The 18,274-nt window shown below is 50.6% G+C and overlaps 1 protein-coding gene across 3 annotated transcripts; it reads left to right on the top strand.

The window, feature by feature from the left end:
- The first annotated feature begins 3,567 nt into the window (after positions 1-3,567).
- P2ry2 (purinergic receptor P2Y2) lies at positions 3,568-17,528 on the top strand. Of its 3 annotated transcripts, none has more exons than XM_051192374.1 (3): positions 3,568-3,903; positions 10,910-11,105; positions 15,649-17,528. In XM_051192374.1, the coding sequence occupies exon 3, from the start codon at positions 15,653-15,655 to the stop codon at positions 16,775-16,777; it is 1,125 nt and encodes a 374-aa protein (XP_051048331.1). In that variant the 5' UTR covers positions 3,568-3,903; positions 10,910-11,105; positions 15,649-15,652; the 3' UTR covers positions 16,778-17,528. The 3 variants fall into 3 exon arrangements, with proteins under 3 accessions (XP_051048331.1, XP_051048333.1, XP_051048330.1); XM_051192376.1 differs by lacking the exon at positions 3,568-3,903 and adding an exon at positions 7,992-8,118; XM_051192373.1 differs by lacking the exons at positions 3,568-3,903; positions 10,910-11,105 and adding an exon at positions 11,879-12,088.
- Positions 17,529-18,274: the final 746 nt, after the last annotated feature.

Here is an 18,274-nt window from a genome sequence, read left to right as displayed (position 1 = left end):
GATGACAAAAAAAAAAAAAAAAAAAAAAAAAAAGCCTGAGGGCAGGGCTGGCTTCCTAGGTGTAAGAGTTGTACCATTAGTGCCTGTTTATTTTGAGAGAGGGTCTCTCTATTATTTAGCCCTGGCTGCTCTGGAACTCACTGTCTAAACCAGGCTGGCCTTGAACTCACAGAGCTCTACCTGCTTCTGCCTCCATATTAAAGGTATGTGCCACTATGTCTGGTCCAGGACTTAATACTTCTGCCACCATCTTAAAATTTTAATAATTCTTTTTTAACGTGGGGCCCACATTTTCATTTTGTACAGGGTCTTACAAATTAGGTAGCTGATCTTGCTTTAGGGGAGGTGGAAGGGGCCTTTGCCAAGGCTTCCTGCTTCTCAGGGCGGCCTCTCTGGAATGCCTGACTCCTGACAAGAGCCAACAGCAAAAGCTCCCAAGATCTATTTGCCTTTCAAAGCCTGGCCCTGGTCAGGGAAACTTGAGGAGCACAGTCCCTAAGGAGTTGGGGGGCAGGGGTGGGAGAGAAAGAATAAGGGTGGGAGAAAGGCTCCTTGATGTTCATGCAACCATCTCAGGAGCCAGGAAGACAAGCTGGATAGCCCAGCTCTGCATAGGGGAGCTGCCAGGGTAGGCCCCAACATCAGATCCCAGCCATGATCTAAGAACTCTCTTCAGAGCTTTCCCCCAGTACGTACAGTTCCAGGGTTAGACCCACAACATACTTACTGTATGAGCTTTGGTTTCCCTAAATGTGCTATGCGAATGATAGTGTCTGACTCACTGGGTCCTGGTGAGGATCAAAATACCTTAACACAGTAGCCAGCACAAAGAAGACGAGCTATAGAGTCCTTCTGGAGCCTTATCATGTGACAGGGACATCTACCTTCAAAGAGATCCCCATGGTAGGGGGCAGGGCTTAGTGAGTGTGCTGAGAGGTACCATATCTGGAGCAGGTCTTTAAAAGATCAATGATTGGGCCACGCACAACTGTAATCCCAGCACTCTGGAGGCAGAGGCGGGTGGATCTTTGTGAGTTAGAGGCCAGCCTGGTCTACAGAGCAAGTTCCAGGACAGCCAGGGCTACACAGAAAAACTGTCTCTGAAAACTAAAAAAAAAAGATCAATGTTTGGGAGGTGAGCGAGGGCTCAGGACTTTAGGAGGCAGAGAGAGAAAAGACCTGGGATGGAGGCTGGGGAGCTGGGCTGCCTTGAAGGCAGTGGAAGCCACCAAGACAGTGGGAAGCAGGAAGGGCCAGTGAGGGGACACAGAAGCACCATTCTAGCAAAGACAGAGCACAGAGGGCTGGAAGTTAAACCACGCACAGCCCCCCCCCCCATTGTGGATTCTCAGAGCAGAGGGTTTTCTCAGGGGAGATGAGAGAAGTTAGAGAGAGAAGACGAGGATGCCTGCCAGGAGACAAATGCTTGCTCAGAGCTGGACAGACAGGAAGCCTTCTAATGTGAGGTGGGCTGGGGGGAGCCGGGGTAGGGGCTTTTCCAGGCCCCTCCAGAACTGCTGCTGCTAATGCAGTTGCCCCTGTGACTTAATTACACCTCACAGGGACCATTACAGTTTCTAGGCTTTACCATTAACCTGCTTTGGCTGAGAGGTTCAGGGAGACGCCCTGGATGCTATTCTATCCTCCATATGGTACTTATTGTGACTCACTGGGCTTCAATTTCCTGACTGGATCAATATAGGTTCTAATTCTTTCCGTTGAAAAGTAAGTAAAACTATGAAAACAAAGGTGCTCGAGTCACAGTGAGATGGTAAGGAGAACAGAACAGTGCTGGGAGATGGGAAACCTGCTGGGTTTGGTGAGCCACAAAATCTGATGGAGGAAGTGTCAGGGAACCTCTCCTCCCAGGCTCTGAGAGGGGATAGTCACTCCTCTGACCTGGAAGCTCAGGATGATGGGCAAGACTCTAAATAAAGACATTGACAGAACAGCAAATAAGGACCATTCAACACATTGTGCAGAAAAAGCAGACGGAGAACCAGGCATGGTAGCCTACAATGGCAGCATCCAAGAGGTTGAGACAGGAAGACTGCTGTGATTTTGAGGCCAGCCTGGCCTGTGTAGAGAGAACCTAGCTAAACAAAAACAAAACAAATAAAAAAAAAACAAAATAGAAAACAACAGAGAAAGGGAGAGACTGGGGCTCAGAAAGTAATCACAGAAAAGGTGAGTAAAGACTTGAGTCTGAATAAAAGGCTGAACATTTCATCTGTCCCTCTGGCATTACTAAGTCACCTGACATGAAAGCTCAGATGTCATGTACCTCAGGAATGTTGGGCTTTTTGGCTCTAAATTGAAGGAGTTGGAGGAGAGGAAACGCAAAGTCCAAGACTGGCCATTGGCTCCACAGCCAGGCTCAATTCTGGGTCCCTGGGAAAGCAGCAGTAACAGGGAAGGCCTGATGGATGAAAGGAAGACCAGAAAAACAAATCAGCTGGGGCTCCAATAATCAAAATGCTTCCCTAACACTAGGACCCTAAAGCCACAAGTGTGGCTGTAAAGATATCTCAGTCTCTGGAAGCGGTCTGCACCAGCTCTCCCAGAGAGGTTAGACAAGGTGCCTTCCTGTCTCCTAAGTGGAGGCCCCAGGAGGCCTTAGAGAGGCTCAGTCACACAGCTCTGTGTCCACCCTTCTCACTCTGGACAAGGGTGCAGCCAGCACCCTTTCTGGGCCCCTCCTGGAGCTGGAAGCAGGGCTCTGGTCAGCTGATGTACAGTTAACAAGGCCTACAGCCCTAGAGCAGAGAGCAAGCTCCCTGACCACAGAAAAATGCCTGTTCTAAACTTGACCATCCATCGGGCCATCTGCAGACTCCCAGGATGGACAGTGGAAGGAAGATTGTGAAAACTGATGGCTCTGTTTCACAGAAAATGAGTCCCTGCGTGGGACTGGAGCTAGATCAAGGTCTCTCAGTACTAAAGCTGGCCTAGAACTTACACATCAGATGCCTGGGGTGTAGACCCTCGTGCATCCATCCATTTACAGGCCAGCAGTTGAGAGATGGGTTCGTGTCCTTGCCCTTTTGCGCTCCAGCTAGGGCAGAGGCATAAATAAGGCTCGTGACTTACAGAAGAACTTCAGAGCAGGACAGAGAGAAGAATTAAGGCAGTTCAAAATGAGAGAGCAACCTGAACAGGGACCTCAGGGACCTGCTGGCGAGGTGAAGTGAGAGCGAAAGCAGACAGAGGTGGAGAAAGGGGTGAAGACCCTTCCGGATCAGTTCTGGAGCAAGTTCATCATGAAATGAGATGGGCTAGGGCAGCAGCGAAGGGGAGCCTGCAGGTTAGCACAGAGGTCAATCACCACAAGCAAACCTGCCCTCTGATACGGTAGTGAGGCAGGTGGCCTCTGCCCAGCCTGGATGGTCACCTCCCTCCCCTCCCTGCTCAACACCCGTTTCGGACACTCTGACCCCGCCTCAGTACAGCCAGGCCACGTCCCCAAGCCGGTGACAAACTGGAGGCATCTGTCGGCTCCAGCGTCTGCCCAGCGTCTGCCCCGCCCTTCTGCTTACCGCCGGGCTATGGGGTACAGAGTCAGGCGGGGTGGGGCGGGGACCGCCGCTCTTTCTGGCACGTGGGACCCTGCGTGGCTGGGCATGGAACTAGGGGACCGGGAACCGCTGCTGTGGTTCCTGGAAGGGACCAGCACATGGAGTATGTGAGGGGGGCACCCTAAAGGGGAACGGACGCCAGGAGAGGTCGCCGCAGGGTGCGGCCTCGTAACTGGTCCTGCAGTCGACTCAGTGCCGGCAGGAGAGCCCATTACGTGACTCTGTCCTGCCAGCCCCGGCTCCCAGCCCTAGTGGTGAGCAAAACTGGACGGTGAGGGTGGCTGCTGGTGTGCTGTTGAACTTTGTCTCCTCTGGAACGTGGATCTTGGTGAGTGACGCTCTGGTGTGTTTACCGGCATACTGCGGAAATCTGTGTGTTAGTGGGCGAATGCACAGATCCCGGGGTGTGGGTATCTGAACTTGAATTAGTCTGTGTATCCCTGTGGCATACGTCTGTGGACAGAGAGTCCTGAGAGTTCCTGCATTCCTTCCTCTCTCTCCAGAGTCACTCTGGGTGTCCCACTGCGGGGCGGGAGGTGCGGGTAGGTGAGATAGGGAAGGCTCTGGAGGGTTGGTGGTGGTGCAGTTTCTTGTAAGGACAGTTAAGACTTTAATTGTCTGGAAACTTTTACTCTGGCAGGTGGTGCTGTAGGAAGGATCAGACAGAAGACAGTGCCCATCTCGTGTGTGTGTGTGTGTGTGTGTGTGTGTGTGTGTGTGTGTGTGTGTATGAGAGAGAGAGAGAGAGAGAGAGAGAGAGAGAGAGAGAGAGAGAGAGAGAGAGAGAGAGAGAGAGAGAGAGAGAATCTCCAGGAGCTAGACCCAAGTGCAGATTTTTCTGGGAACTAGCTTTTCCAGTTTGGGGATTTATAGGGCTAGGTGACTGCTGTTCTCAGAAAGACATCCCCAGAGTTCCTGGGTCAGCAGCCTTGTTTGGATCAAGTTTGGCATAATGGCTTTTGAGGATCAGGTTGGAGCCCCAGGGAAGTGAAAGTTATCTGTGGGTGGGAGTGGGAGGAAGGAGATTCTGTGAATAGCCAGCCTCTAAAAGGATGGCCAGTGCCAGTACCATCCTGCGTGAGGGATGGGGCAAGCCCTGCCGCAGAGGCCTGCCACTCTTCCCCATGCTTCCGATTTCCCTGGGTTTTGAGGGGATGAGAAGGTTGGCATACTGCGCAATCCTCAGAAATGGCTGCCTAGCATGCAGAGTGAGGTTGTGGTTTTTCTGGTACCCCTCATGTCCCCACTCCCATGAGCCAGCTGAAAGTGTGAGGACATCACCAAGGCCTCATGGGTGACACCAGGAGATCTTTAATTTTGAGCCTGTAATTTTGCTTTCTTTCCTTTTATTTACAAGTGCTTATGCTACTTATCTGAATGTTGTTGAATTGTTACTTGTTACTGTTTACAAAAATTCCTCATTTTATCCTCCTAAAGGCTCCATAAGAAAGGAATTATTACCTTTATTTTGTATATGAGAAAATAGAGAATACCTTGTCCAAGGTCACAAAGTCAGATAAGCCTGGGATTCCTGCCTACCTGCCTCAGCCAAGGCCTCCCCATCCAGGACCAACGCTTCAGGATGAGGATATGCCACTTGTTTCTGTGCTTTCTTGTGGCCTAATTACCCAGCTGTTTCTAGGCTAATCATCCCTATCCCTAGTCTGCTCATAGGGCCTGGAAGATCTTGCTGAGTAAGAAATGCCCTCGATGGCATCTATCTTTTCCCTTAGGCCCTTCCCCGGGCCTGTGCACTCTTTAACCCATACTCTCCCCATGAGTTGCCCTTGGGTTCCTAAGCTACCAGTGGGGCTAAATAGGAAGAACCTGGCTGAGGGACCGCCTTAATCTCTAAAGAAGCCAGGCCATCTCTGCCTCCTTACCTTGTCCCTATCACCCAGCTCAGATGGGGCACATAGCAAGTGTTAGGAAATATTTTGGAAATGGGTGACCAGGTGCAGTGGATATTCAGAAGAGAAAGGCCTTGTCTTGTGAAGAGCTACCATAGTGCCCCCCACACACACCTTTAAGACAGGGTCTTATGTATGCTAGACTGGCCTTGAACTCAATCTGTAGAATGAGTTTTACTTCTAATCCTCCTGCCTCTACCTCTTGAGTGCTGGGCTTGTAGACATGTATTGTTTTATTTAGTGCTGGCAACCAAACCAAGGGCTTCTTGTATTCTAGGTGATCATTCCACCAACTGCACTACATCCCAGCCCTTCCTTCAGTGGGCCTGCCAATCAGACCCTGAGGTCTACTTTAGTCTTGCTACAGAATGAGTAGTAGGATTCTCTGATGCAGAGAGCAGCATCCTAGATTTTGCTGGGCCCAACTCAATCCTCCATTTTGGTGTCTTGTCACTGTCATTGCAGAAGAGAGGCCTAGGCACTGGGCCTCCCTCCAACTTATATGGATACAGCCGCCTGGAGAGTGCCTAGCCTCCAGTTCAATTCGTAAGAGAGTTGCCCAGGCCTGGACTTGGGTGAGAAAGGAGGCTCACCAGGAGTCCTGTAACAAGAGTACAGGATCTTCTTCAGGGTCTTCCACTATATCATTACAGTGTCCTCCGTGGTCACCCACCCTCCAAACTCTCGGGTGCTAGCTGCTTTCATGTAGCTCCGTCTTTGTAAGGGTTAGCTCTGAAAATGCCTCCCCTTTTAAAGCGGGAGAACAAGCTCTCAGCCTGGCATTTGAGCCCTTTCAGATGAATTCCTTGCCCCCACACATTCCATACCACCTAACCCTCCAAGCCAGCCCCATGGGATCTCCTGGCACTTCCTCAACAACCTGTACCCTCACCCACTGAGTCTTGGCTTGGGCTTCCTCCCCACTCGTCTGTCTGCTTGACAACCTCAGGTTATCTATTAAGGTCAGCTTCCCCTGACCCAAGATACAAGTTGCCGCAGTTTCTGTGACCCCCGAGTTCCCAGTCTCTGGGTTCCCTTTGGATATGGTTGGGTCTCCCAAGATGACCTATCCATCCCTGGGTCTTTTCCCAAAGTGTGACTGGGCACTCCTCAGAGGGCCTGGCAGAGCTCATCCTCTGAAGCCATGCATGTAGAGATACTGGCAGGTGTTTGCTAGGGCATTGTGGCTCTTAGGAGTAACTCTTAGAGTTGTGTTGCTCTGAGCACAAACTCCTGGGGTTCTGAAAATTTTAGCCAAGGGTTTTTGGAGCCACAGGAAATGGAACTTCGGACACAGCACTTGCTTCATTCGGCAGGTGAACTGAAAGAACAGCATGGAATCCAGGCACTCTTGGGAGAGCCTCTGACCTAGGAATATTCCAAGGAGACCAGGAAACTGTTTCACAGCCTCCTATGCATCCTGTGATGAGTACCTGGATTCTACCACCTCATCAACTGGATGCTTCCTGCCCCTCACTCAACATGGTCACAGCTTGGATCATGACCTCTGCCTCTCTGCTGGAGACCCAGAGCAAGCCCTGTGATGAGAAGTGTTGTAGGACCCTAGATAGAATTCAGCCCTTTTTGCTATGATGGGAAGATAGTGCCTGCAACTCAGGACCGTGCACATCTTGTTCCCATGTGTCCCCACCCCCATGGCTCCGTGGTCTTATTCATCCTTCATGAGCTGCCCCATGGACCTGTGACTCTTTCCAGTTTGACCAGTAAAGAACTCACATTCAGGGACTGGGTCTGATTAGACCCAGACTGTACAGCATAGCAGGCTCCAACCCAGGGTTCTCGCTTCTTGGGTCTCAGTGAAGGCTTGTGCTTGGCTGGGATGGAGCCTGGGACCCTGTGGTTCTGCACTTGGCTGAGCTGGGCCAGAGTCCTGCCCTGGCTAGGTAGTCCCTTTCTCCTTGGAGTCTCAGCTTTGTGCTCTGTGGCGCACTGGGTACTCTCTCTGCCTCAGTGAGTGTTCCCACAGCTGAGATCTTGGGGGCTTTAGGGAAAGTGCTGCAGAGTACAGGGGCCTTCTAGAACGGAGGTCTCACACCATAGACGCACCGTCTGAAACCATCAGAGGTCACCCCTAAGCTGTGTCCCCAGACTAGGCCTGTGTTCAGTGTTCATGGTGTGACATACCGGGCACAGCTGGGGGAACTGCTATCCTCTAACCCCTTGGAGGACATTTGGATGGGGACAGCAGTGACCTAGGCTCCTAATCCTGCACTGCCTAGATTGCCCTGTACTACACTGAAACCACGGGATGCTTAGCAGCTCGGGTCACCTTGCCCAGATTTGTGCTCACTCTTCTTCCCACCCACCTGATGCCTACTCATCCTTTTAACCACAAGTCAGGTGCCTCCTCTCCAGGAAACCTTCCCCAGCAGGGACCTCCCTACCTCCTTTCCCAGCAGGGCCTCTTAGGTTTCCTTCAGGCCTGATCACCCTGAGTTGTCATTGTCTGTTTCTGGGTGTACCTCCCCGACCTTGACAGTGGCTGTGTTTAAGATTAAGGAAGAATGTAATCTTAGAGTCACAGAAGCAAACCTGGGGACAGCAGAGAGCAGAGGGCTCTGGACCTCCTTCCTCCTGAAGATGGATGTGGGAGTGTGAGGCACTGATCTTAGGTCAGCCTAGCTATGCCCTTGCCACTGTAATCTCACCCATAATTCCTAGAGGACTACTTGCCCCTTTCGTCTTTTGGGGTACCCCATCCCTCCTGTCTCAATCCTGCATGCTATTCTGTGATATGTGTGTGTGTGAAGTTTTTGCTTGCAAGCAAGTTCTGTTCTGTTAAGAGGAGATTGAAATGCGGGCTGTGGAATTGACAGCTCTGTTCATCTAACAGCTGGGAAGGGCAGAACAGATTCCCTGTCCACCCTGTGCTTTCTCTTCCCTCTTTTTTGGGGGGTGGCGAGGGTTCAAGACAGGGTTTCTCTGTAGCTTTGGAGCCTGTCCTGGAACTCACTCACCCTGCAGACCAGGCTGGTCTTGAACTCACCTTGAGATCTGCCTGCCTCTGCCTCCCGACTGCTGGGATTAAAGGTGTGCGCCACCACTGCCTGGCTCTCTTCCCTCTTGATGCTGTTCTAAGTCCAGGTCCTCATTCCCCCCTCAAAATCTCTTCCTGACAGAAGCAGGTAGGTAGCAGGGGGCTCTGGAGTGTGATAAGACACTCTCCCCTGTCCAGCTGGACAGGGTCCACCAGCCTAGCAGGTGGCACATTCCAGAACCACCCTAGCAGAGGAGCTGGAATGCTGTCCAACCACCCAAGAGTCCGCTGCCAGCCTAGGAACAGCCCTGCTTCCTCCTCTTGACTTTAGGCTTACTAGCCTGGGACTAGTGAGAAGGAACCAGGGGAGTCGGTGGACCTGCTCTCCTGGAGATGTAACAAAGAGACAGAGCTTGGCCAGGGAGATCCCTGGGGTTGGGAGCTGGGCATTGCAGGGTGGGTAGGAAGGAGGCAGCAGCCAGGGGCACAGCAGAGCTCTGTGCTGTTTGCTAGTTTTGTGGCCCCTCGGAGGTTATTTTAGTCTGTCAGAACCTCTAGATTAAATATGAAGAGGCTTACGAAGCCACCTAATGTAAAAATGATGCAGAGAATGCTCACCACCAGACTGATGGTAGAAGATGAAGGAAACTGCCACTGAGTGAGATGGAACCATGTGATGGCTTCAGCTGCACTGAGACAGAAGGATGAGGGAGAAGGTGGGCATTGAGAAGGCCATGTGACTGAAGAGTTAAGGATGCACAGGAAGAGTGGAGGGAGATGAGGACTGCAGCAAAGAGAATGGTGAGTGGTTCAGAGGGAAAGCTTAGCTCTGTGTCTCTACTTCAGTGCAAAGAGCATACAAGCCCGTCTAAAGAGCTCTACTGGTTGAACTGGTAGGATTTGGTGAGTGGTGGGCATCAGATGGGGTGGGGTATTGAGAGATGGAACCCAGGAGGATGGTAGAGGCCCTTTGAGAAAGTGATGTGCTCTGCCTTTGCTGGTTGGTCAGGCCCTTCCTGAGGACAGACCACGGGGAGTGTACCTGGGTAGGGCAGGGTGAAAAGGGAAACTCTTTCATCTTGCCACCAGACTTTTGAGCAGACAACCAGATAGCAACCCACACTCTGGCCTGTGTCAGCCTGAAATACCAGATCAATGGCCAGGAGGTACTTCCCAGGCCCTCTCTTGGTCCTATATCTTCAGCCTCCCATCTCCTGCTCTCCTATCTTTACACTGCACCTCCGTCTTGGAGGCTCCACTCCGACACTGTTGAGAAAGTAAGCAAATGGGAAAAGATATTTGGGGGTTGAGGGACTGGAAACATAGCTCAGTGGTAGAGCACTATCCTAGCATGCTTAGGCCCTGGATTCAGTCCCCAGGACCAAAGGAAAAGGGTGTGTGTGTGTGTGTGTGTGTGTGTGTGTGTGTATACGTGTCTCAGTTGGTAGAGTACTTGCCTCGCATGCTTGAAGCCCTGTATTATCTAGTCCCAGCACCACATAAAAAAGGTGTGGTGGTACACATCTATAATAACATCACTTGGGAGGTAAGAGCAGAAGAATCAGAAAGTTCATGCTCAGCTATGAGTTTGAGATCAGCCTGAAATCCATAGCACTCTTTCTCAAAAGAAAAAAATTATTCAGGAGGCTCCTGGTAGGTGCTGTGACATGTCCATACAGAGGGGTCCTTCCCCCAAACAATCCTCTCTCTAGAAAATCCCCTGTTTCTGTTGTATATGAGGGGCTCCTAGCTCAGCTCTATCCTTGCCTTTCCTCCTCAGTCGCTGGGGATTCAGCTCAGGTAGCTTGCAGGGGCTGTTCCAGGCCTCATCTAGACCATGCCAATATGAATGTGAATAACAGTGTGTGCTTTGGGTGTCTGTGTGCATGTATACTTGTGTGTGTTCAAGTATGTTGTGTGTGTATTTATAACACCCGAGGAGGGAAGTTCACCTGTGGGGAATGAAGAGGAGGGGACTCCGTTAGACACCTATCCTGGGCAAAGGTATGGTGGCAGTACTGCGCGGTATATACTGAGCCAAGAGACTGTTGTTTCCTGCTATGTGACTGAAGAGCAGAACCAGGGCCAAGGGAAGGGACACTGGAGACTTGGCTCAGCTCTGAAGATACCAGGGGAGATCTTCCACAAAGCCACCTTCCTGTGAAAGGGGTGCCTGAGGAGGCTGTGAACAACCCAGCCCATTCCTGGAACATATGAGCTAGCAGGGGCTATCAGGGTGTGTGGGCGAGCAGAGGGCACTGTGACCAGGACTAGCACTCTGGGTCTCCTCTTGGCTTCTTTGGGGCCTCAGTCCACAGTTAAAGCAGAGGAGGCAATCTGTGGGAGAGAGAGGAGAGAGAGATAGAGAACATGGCCTGGCCGGCAGATTCTGAGCCCACATTTGCTTCTTCATCTCTGGTCTGCAGGAGCCCTCCAGGCAGCGGCTTGCCCTGAAAAATGCTGGAGGCTGGGTGCGGGGGGGCCCCAGGCTCAGGAACCTGTTCTTCCTGTTTCCTGCCTCAGTCCCAGCAGCTGGTCCAGGCCTGAGAATTTATGAGTGAAGGACTGGAGCAGGCACTGAGCATCCTTACCACACCAAGAGCAGGAGCTGATTGGGTCCAGGTGGGTGAGATGGGTCCACTGACCGGGAGGCTGGGCATTTTCTGTGTGTGCGCATTGACTTCTGCTTACACGGGATCCAAGGCAGGGACCCTGCTATGCTCCTTTATCCCAGGCTCTGCAGCCAGACGCCCTCAGTATCAAGCCTAGTTTTCCAATTCCTTCAGGTATAACCAAAACAAATAGCTTAACCTCCGTGTAGATATTTACAAGGGGCTGAACCCTGCCTTGTAGAGCTGCTTAAACCTAATCAGATCCCTAGTGAACAGGAAGGATAGCAGAGGGGGCTGCAGGATGTCAAGCTGATTAGACTGAGCCAGAAGTGAGCCAGGTAAAGAGCCAGCAGGGGTTGCCTCAGCCTGCTGACTAATCCCAGACTGTTTCCCTGGCAGGGTCTTCTGGGTCCTGTTGGTGTTGAACAAAAGAGGTAGTCTAAGGATTTCTCTGGGGCAGGAGATGGACTTGAATGGGTTGAGCCACATGACTTGTGGACTCAGCTCCTCTGGGTTCCTACAACCTCAAGTGCATCACTTACTCATTCATTCATTCATTCATCCTTTCTTTCTTGCAACAACTTCTTGCAGGTTAGGCCTCTTGCTAGGCTATAGGTACAGGGAAAATCTTCACATGGATGCAGCCTTCAAAGAAATGTGTTGGGGTTGGAGTAGAAAGACAAATTAGCTTAAGGCTGGAGACATGGCCTGAGGGCCTAGTGGACTAAGAAAATCTCAGTGATAAGAGACATCGAGAAAGAGCCTGGAGAAATGGGTGGGATGAGCCTTTAAGGGATCGTTCTGGAAAGGGTTTTGGGACAGTCAGTATAGCGTGAAGGAAGGTGAGGAAGCCTGGAAGGGCTCTCTAGGGCTCACTTCTCCATTAAACTGGGAGTTCCTGGGACACCGCCAGCCAGAAATGGGCATAGCAGAGCCAGCCAATGTGAGGGGGCCAGTGACCAAGTCAGACGCAGCAGTCTCCATGGAGCTGAGGTGAGAGAGCTGGGGACTATCAGATGGGAGTTACAGGTTAGTGAGCTGGCCCAGGGAAGGAAGCAGAGGCGGGCAGGGTCAGTCTGGACCGGGGCCATTGTGATAGAACTCTCAGCTGGCCTGGAAGACAGAGGCCAGGATGTCTTAAAACAGGTGGGAAGGGAAGCTTGCTCCCTGGTTCTGGGGACAAGGAACTTTCCACCCTGTCAGACATTCCACCAGCGGGGAGCAGCAGCGAAATAATGGTGTTGACTAGACAGAAGGCAAGGAGGGGCCCTGACGCTGCCTCTGAGTGGAGAGCAGGGGTGGGCAGGAATAGAGAGGGCACAGGAGTAACAGAGGAGCTAGGTTAGAAGCTACTGTCTTCAGCGAGGACAGCTCCTCCTGAGGGGTACCGGTCTTCAAGGTGGGGGATCTGACGCCCAAAAGGAAGGAGGGCTTCTTCTCTGGGACCTTCAGTCCAGGGTACCTGCTCCCTGCTTGCCGCTGAGAGTTATGTTGTTATTGTCATTTTGTTTTGCTTTGCTTTAAACAGAATGTAGATTTATTATGGAAAAATGAGAAAAGAATTCCCTAAAGTGCCTCCAAGAGAGGAATACTATAGTTTGAAAAGCATTCGATTGTTGTTAAAAATTACTGTTTCTTGGAGCTGGAGAGATAGCTTAACAGTTTTCTTGCAGAGGACCCAGGTTTGATTCCCACTTGGTGGTTGACAACCATTTGTAACTCCAGTTCCAGAGAACTAGATGCCTTATTCAGGCTGCATGACAGTACATGTATATTCAGGCAAGAACTCATACACATAAATTGTTAAATTAATATTTCTGGGATGGAGAAAGACTCAGCGGTTAAAAGCTATTGCTACTCTTGCAGAAGACCCAACACCCACATGATGGCTCACAACCACCCCTAACTCCAGTTCCAGGGATTCTGACTCACCTTCTGATCTCTGCAGATGTTAGAGACACATGTTACATGTACATACATGCAGGCAAAAAAATTCATATACATAAATAAATAAGTTTTCAATTGATTTCCAACCTGTTCAATAAGATAATATTTAGGCACACAATCTTGTTCTTTGTATCCATGCAAAGTTATTATTTCAGGAAAAGGAAGCAAATAATTCACTACTTGCCACATTGTATTATGTCAAGTCTTTGCCCCTTTGGGCAAAACTTTTCTACTCTAGCCCAGGCAGAGTTATAATTTTCTTCTTTGTCCACATATGTCATATTTGTGACATCAGTTGTTTATGTATTTTGTGTGTCTGTGAATGTCTGCTGTGCATATGAGCACAACGACCAAGTAAAGGTCAGAGGACCACCTGGGAATCTCTCCTCCTACTGTGGAGGGTCCTGGGATTGACCTCAGTCTTGGCAGCAAGAGCTGTTACCCTCTGAGTCATCTCACTAGCCCCCCACTATTTGTCTGGAGACTGTCTTTCTATGCTGCCCAGGCTGGCTTCAAACCTCTGCTACTCCTGCCTCAGCCTCCCCCCAGTCCTGGGGTGGCAGATGTGGGCCTCCTCATGCTAATCTGAAAGAGCTCTTAATGGTCACAGGATGGGATGGAGAGAGAAGAGAAGGTGGTCACCAGCCCTCTAGGCATTCATTGTCCCCTGGCTGCTCAGGCCCTGTGAATAACATAGGGACAAAGTAAAAGACACTAAGAGGATGGAAAGGCATGCTGTACAAAAGGTACTCGCCTCTTCCCCATTCCAGAAACAACACCACACTTCCCCAGACTCTTCAGGAAGGTCACTGCTCCATCCGGTTGTCCCCTCACAGGTGGACAACAGGATTACTGTACACAGATGTTGAAAGTGCCAGAATATGGTAGTAACATCTTAAAAAAAAAGTTGAGGCTGCGTGGTGGCAGTGCATGCCTTTAATTCTAGTACTGGGATGGGGGTGGGGGTAGGCAGAGGCAGGAGGATCTCCCTGGGTTCTAAATCAGTGTAACCCTAACCCTAAGCAGTACAGCCAGGGTTACATGGAGAAGCCCTGTTTTCAAAAACAGAAGAAAAAAAAATGTTGAACACAGGGCTAGACAGATATTTTAGTGGTTAGGAGCACATTTATTGCTCTTGCAGAAGATTGGGGTTCTATTCCCAGCACCCAAAAAGCAGCCCCACAGCTCTAGTTCCAGTGGCTCTTCTGACCTCTGCAGGCACCCGGTACACTCTTGGTGCACAGTTACACACACACACACACACACACACACACACACACAAAATTAAAACTCTAAAACAGAAAGTTGAACAAGAAACTAGATGATGGAAGAGGGAGACCCTTACCAATTCCCCAGCCCCCAGAGAATAGAGGATGAGTTTAAAAGCTAGAGGTCTGTGAGGACTGCTGGATCCCCAGGCCAGAGAGCCTCAGTGGGTAGTGATACTGGGGTGCAGAAGAGGGCCAATCTTGAAGCCACTTCCTATAATCTGAAATCATACCCCTCTGTATAGCTGGACTTTCTTTGAACTGTCAACTCCCAAATACTGACACAGAGACTTTTTATTAGGTATGAACACTTGGCCTCAGCTTAGGCTTGTTTCTAACTAGCTCTTCAAACTTAAATTAACCCATTTATATTAATCTATGTTCTGCCACATGGTTTATTACCTCTCCTCCATGCTATATGTCCAACTTCCTCTATGTCTAGCTGGCAAATCCCCCACTCTCAGATTCTTCCCATGAGTTCCTCTCTCTCCTGGGAAGACCCACCTATCCTCTCTTGCCTAGCTATTGGCCATTCAGCTCTTTATTAAATCAAAAGATACCTGAGGCAGGTGAGGTAAAACAGAGACATCTTTACACAGGTCATCAAATATCCTGCAACACCTCTGGAAACCTCCAGATCTCAGTTCCAAGCCTATGAGTCCTCAATCTTGAACGCTGTTATCCAGGGGTTTAGAGCAAGGGTCAGCAGGTTTTAGAGTGAATATTTTAGACTTTAAAGGCCATGTGGCCACTCAGCTCAACAGATGGGCGTGGCTGTGTTCCAGTACTGCTTCACTTACAAAAATAGGCTGATGAGAGGGAGGTAGCCCTCGGACTATCGTTTGCTCACCCTGTTGTGAAGTCATAATTATGTGATGCTGGTTTTCATGAATCTGGGTCCTGGAGAGGTGCAGATCACATGACAATAAAAGTTTTGATTCTAGTAAACAAGTAAGTTTTTTGTTTTTGTTTTTTTGGTTTTTTTTTTTTTTTTTTTTTTTTTTGGTAGATGATCTTTCTGTTGTTATTTTGTTTGTTTTGAGACAGGGTCAGTCCAGGCCGATAACTGATTGACTATGCTGTCCAAGCTGGTCTTGAACTCACAATTCTCCTACCTCTGCCTCCCAAGTGTTAGGATTACAGGAGTGAGCCACCACACTTGGCTTAGGCAAATCTTTAGAATGTGTTTTACTGGGATGAACCCAGGGCCTCCTGCATGCTAAGCAAGTGTTCTTTTACCAAGCTATGTGTCTTGCCCTAGGCAAATCTTAACAAGGGGGTGGATCCCTTTGAGCCCCAGTCCTGATGGCTTCCTCTCCACACCTGGCTTTCACGCAGGGCAATGGCAGCAGACCTGGACCCCTGGAATAGCACCATTAATGGCACATGGGAGGGGGATGAACTTGGCTATAAGTGCCGCTTCAATGAGGACTTCAAGTACGTGCTGCTGCCCGTGTCATATGGCGTGGTGTGCGTGCTCGGGTTGTGCCTGAACGTCGTGGCTCTCTACATCTTCCTGTGCCGCCTCAAGACCTGGAATGCCTCCACCACGTACATGTTTCACTTGGCGGTTTCTGACTCTCTCTATGCAGCCTCCCTGCCGCTGCTGGTTTACTACTATGCCCGGGGTGACCACTGGCCATTCAGCACCGTGCTCTGCAAGCTGGTGCGTTTCCTCTTCTACACCAACCTCTACTGCAGCATCCTCTTCCTCACCTGCATCAGCGTGCACCGGTGCCTGGGTGTCTTGCGCCCTCTGCACTCCCTGCGCTGGGGTCGGGCCCGCTATGCCCGCCGAGTGGCTGCTGTGGTGTGGGTTCTGGTGCTGGCTTGCCAGGCACCTGTGCTCTATTTCGTCACCACCAGTGCACGGGGGACCCGCATCACCTGTCACGACACCTCTGCCAGAGAGCTCTTCAGCCATTTTGTGGCCTACAGCTCCGTCATGCTGAGTCTGCTCTTTGCTGTGCCCTTTTCAGTCATCCTGGTCTGTTACGTGCTCATGGCCCGGCGGCTGCTCAGACCCGCTTATGGAACTACAGGCCTGCCTCGGGCCAAGCGCAAGTCTGTGCGAACCATTGCCCTGGTGCTGGCCGTCTTTACCCTCTGCTTCCTGCCTTTCCATGTCACCCGCACCCTCTACTACTCCTTTCGATCACTTGACCTCAGTTGCCACACCCTCAATGCAATCAACATGGCATACAAGATCACCCGGCCATTGGCCAGCGCCAACAGTTGCCTTGACCCTGTGCTCTATTTCCTGGCAGGGCAGAGACTGGTCCGTTTTGCCCGAGATGCCAAGCCACCCACAGAGCCTATCCCTAGCCCCCAGCCTCGTCGCAGGCTGGGTGTGCACAGGTCTCACAGAACTGACACAGTGAGGAAAGACGTGTCAATCAGCAGTGATGACTCAAGGCGGACAGAGTCCACACCAGCTGGGAACGAGACTAAGGACATTCACCTATAGGTCAGAGCCCCTCAGGCGTGTGCTAATTCATGTGAGGAAGCTGCAGGGGACCAAGGCCTGTTCAGTAGGCTGATGTCCTCCAATAGAGATCATCAGCAATTCTCTTCCTGTGGTCCCAAAGTCCCCAATCATTTGAAAGTGTGAGCTGGGAAATCATATGTTAAGAAAGGCAGTAACATCTGACCTCCATGCAGACAGCTGTCATTTCTGCCAAGGTTGGGGTTCAGGCAGGCTGAGGTTCAGCCTCCTAAATCTAAGGGAGAATCAAGCCCAGAGAAGACGCAGCAGGACCAGGAGTGGGATCAAAGGTACTGGAGGACTCCTGTAGGTAAGCAGGGCTGAGTTCCCATGGTGGCCTGGGATGGAACAACTCGGCTCAGAGGAAGATCCTCCTCAGGCCAAAAGACAAACATCTGAGAACTGACGTTGGATCCATCTGGAAGCTCCCCTGGTCTGGAAGCCAGGTGGAAATCATAATTTATATCAAAGGCTGTGCTGCTGCATGGTCAAAGAACAGGGCCTGACCTACACAAAGGCCTATTATCTCCGCCACTTGCCTTCCGACCACTGTCTCCCGGGAGTCTCGCATCAAGGATCTCTCTTCAAACCCAGGTCAACCCTGCTTTTAAGCCACTTATCTTTGGTATTGTACTATGCCGAGAGCATGGAGAAGAGTCAAGTAGGGTTCTAGTTCTTGGGGTTCCCCGATTCACATAACTTCAATGTGTCGGTAAAAATGTCAAACCATTTATTTATAGCACTGCCACTTGTTATGGAGCAAGTAATCCCAACACCGAACAAATTTCAACTTCAACACAATGGCAGCCTCTTTGTTAAAAAAAAAAAAAATCCCTGAAAATTAACGACTGGTTCTTTTTCGTGGAAAGTGGAGAGGCAGCGTTGCAGGTCAGACAGGATTTCAGGTAAAGAAATGTGTCCTGGAATTTGTCACGTAGTTAAAGCTGACCTCGAACTCCCTACCCTCTTGTCTACATCTCCAAAGTGCTGGGATTATAGCAGAGCCACACCTGTCCAACAACTGATACAGGGTACCATACTATACAGCTGGGACTGTGTGACCCCTGGTCAGGGAGGGTTCCTTAGAATGCAAGACAGTGGATGGGGCCAGCTCTGAGCTTGAGGCACATGTGACAGCCCTCACTTGACCTCAAGGACAGGGGGTCCCTGTAAGGACCATCTCCCCATCCTGTCTTGTCTGCCTCCTACATCTCCACTCTCCCCTCCCTGCCATGAAAGGTGAGGCATCCCCAGTTGCACTGAATGCATTCTGATCGGACTGGAATGACTGGGAATTCCTGGGCTCCAAGAATCCACCTCAGCCCCCTAAGTAGCTGGCTTTGTAAACACAGTCTTTTTATATAGCTTACCTCCAGAGTGCCCTCAAGTGACAAGGAGCCAACACAGGCCACTACCCAAATAGCTATTCTGCATCATCTGCCCCAGAATAGCATGAGATGCTCACCTCCCACAGTCTGC

Source organism: Phodopus roborovskii, unplaced genomic scaffold, assembly GCF_943737965.1.
Source record: "Phodopus roborovskii unplaced genomic scaffold, PHOROB, whole genome shotgun sequence".
NCBI classification, from domain to species: Eukaryota; Metazoa; Chordata; class Mammalia; order Rodentia; family Cricetidae; genus Phodopus; species Phodopus roborovskii.
This window is presented reverse-complemented; position numbering and strand designations above follow the sequence as displayed.

What these genes read in the sequence shown, in the direction of transcription:
- P2ry2 (XM_051192373.1), top strand. Translation starts at nt 12,015, where the DNA reads ATGGGCATAGCAGAGCCAGCCAATGTGAGGGGGCCAGTGACCAAGTCA. An exon ending in GCAGTCTCCATGGAGCTGAG is followed by an intron (nt 12,089 to 15,648) that starts GTGAGAGAGCTG and finishes GCTTTCACGCAG; the next exon opens with GGCAATGGCAGCAGACCTGG.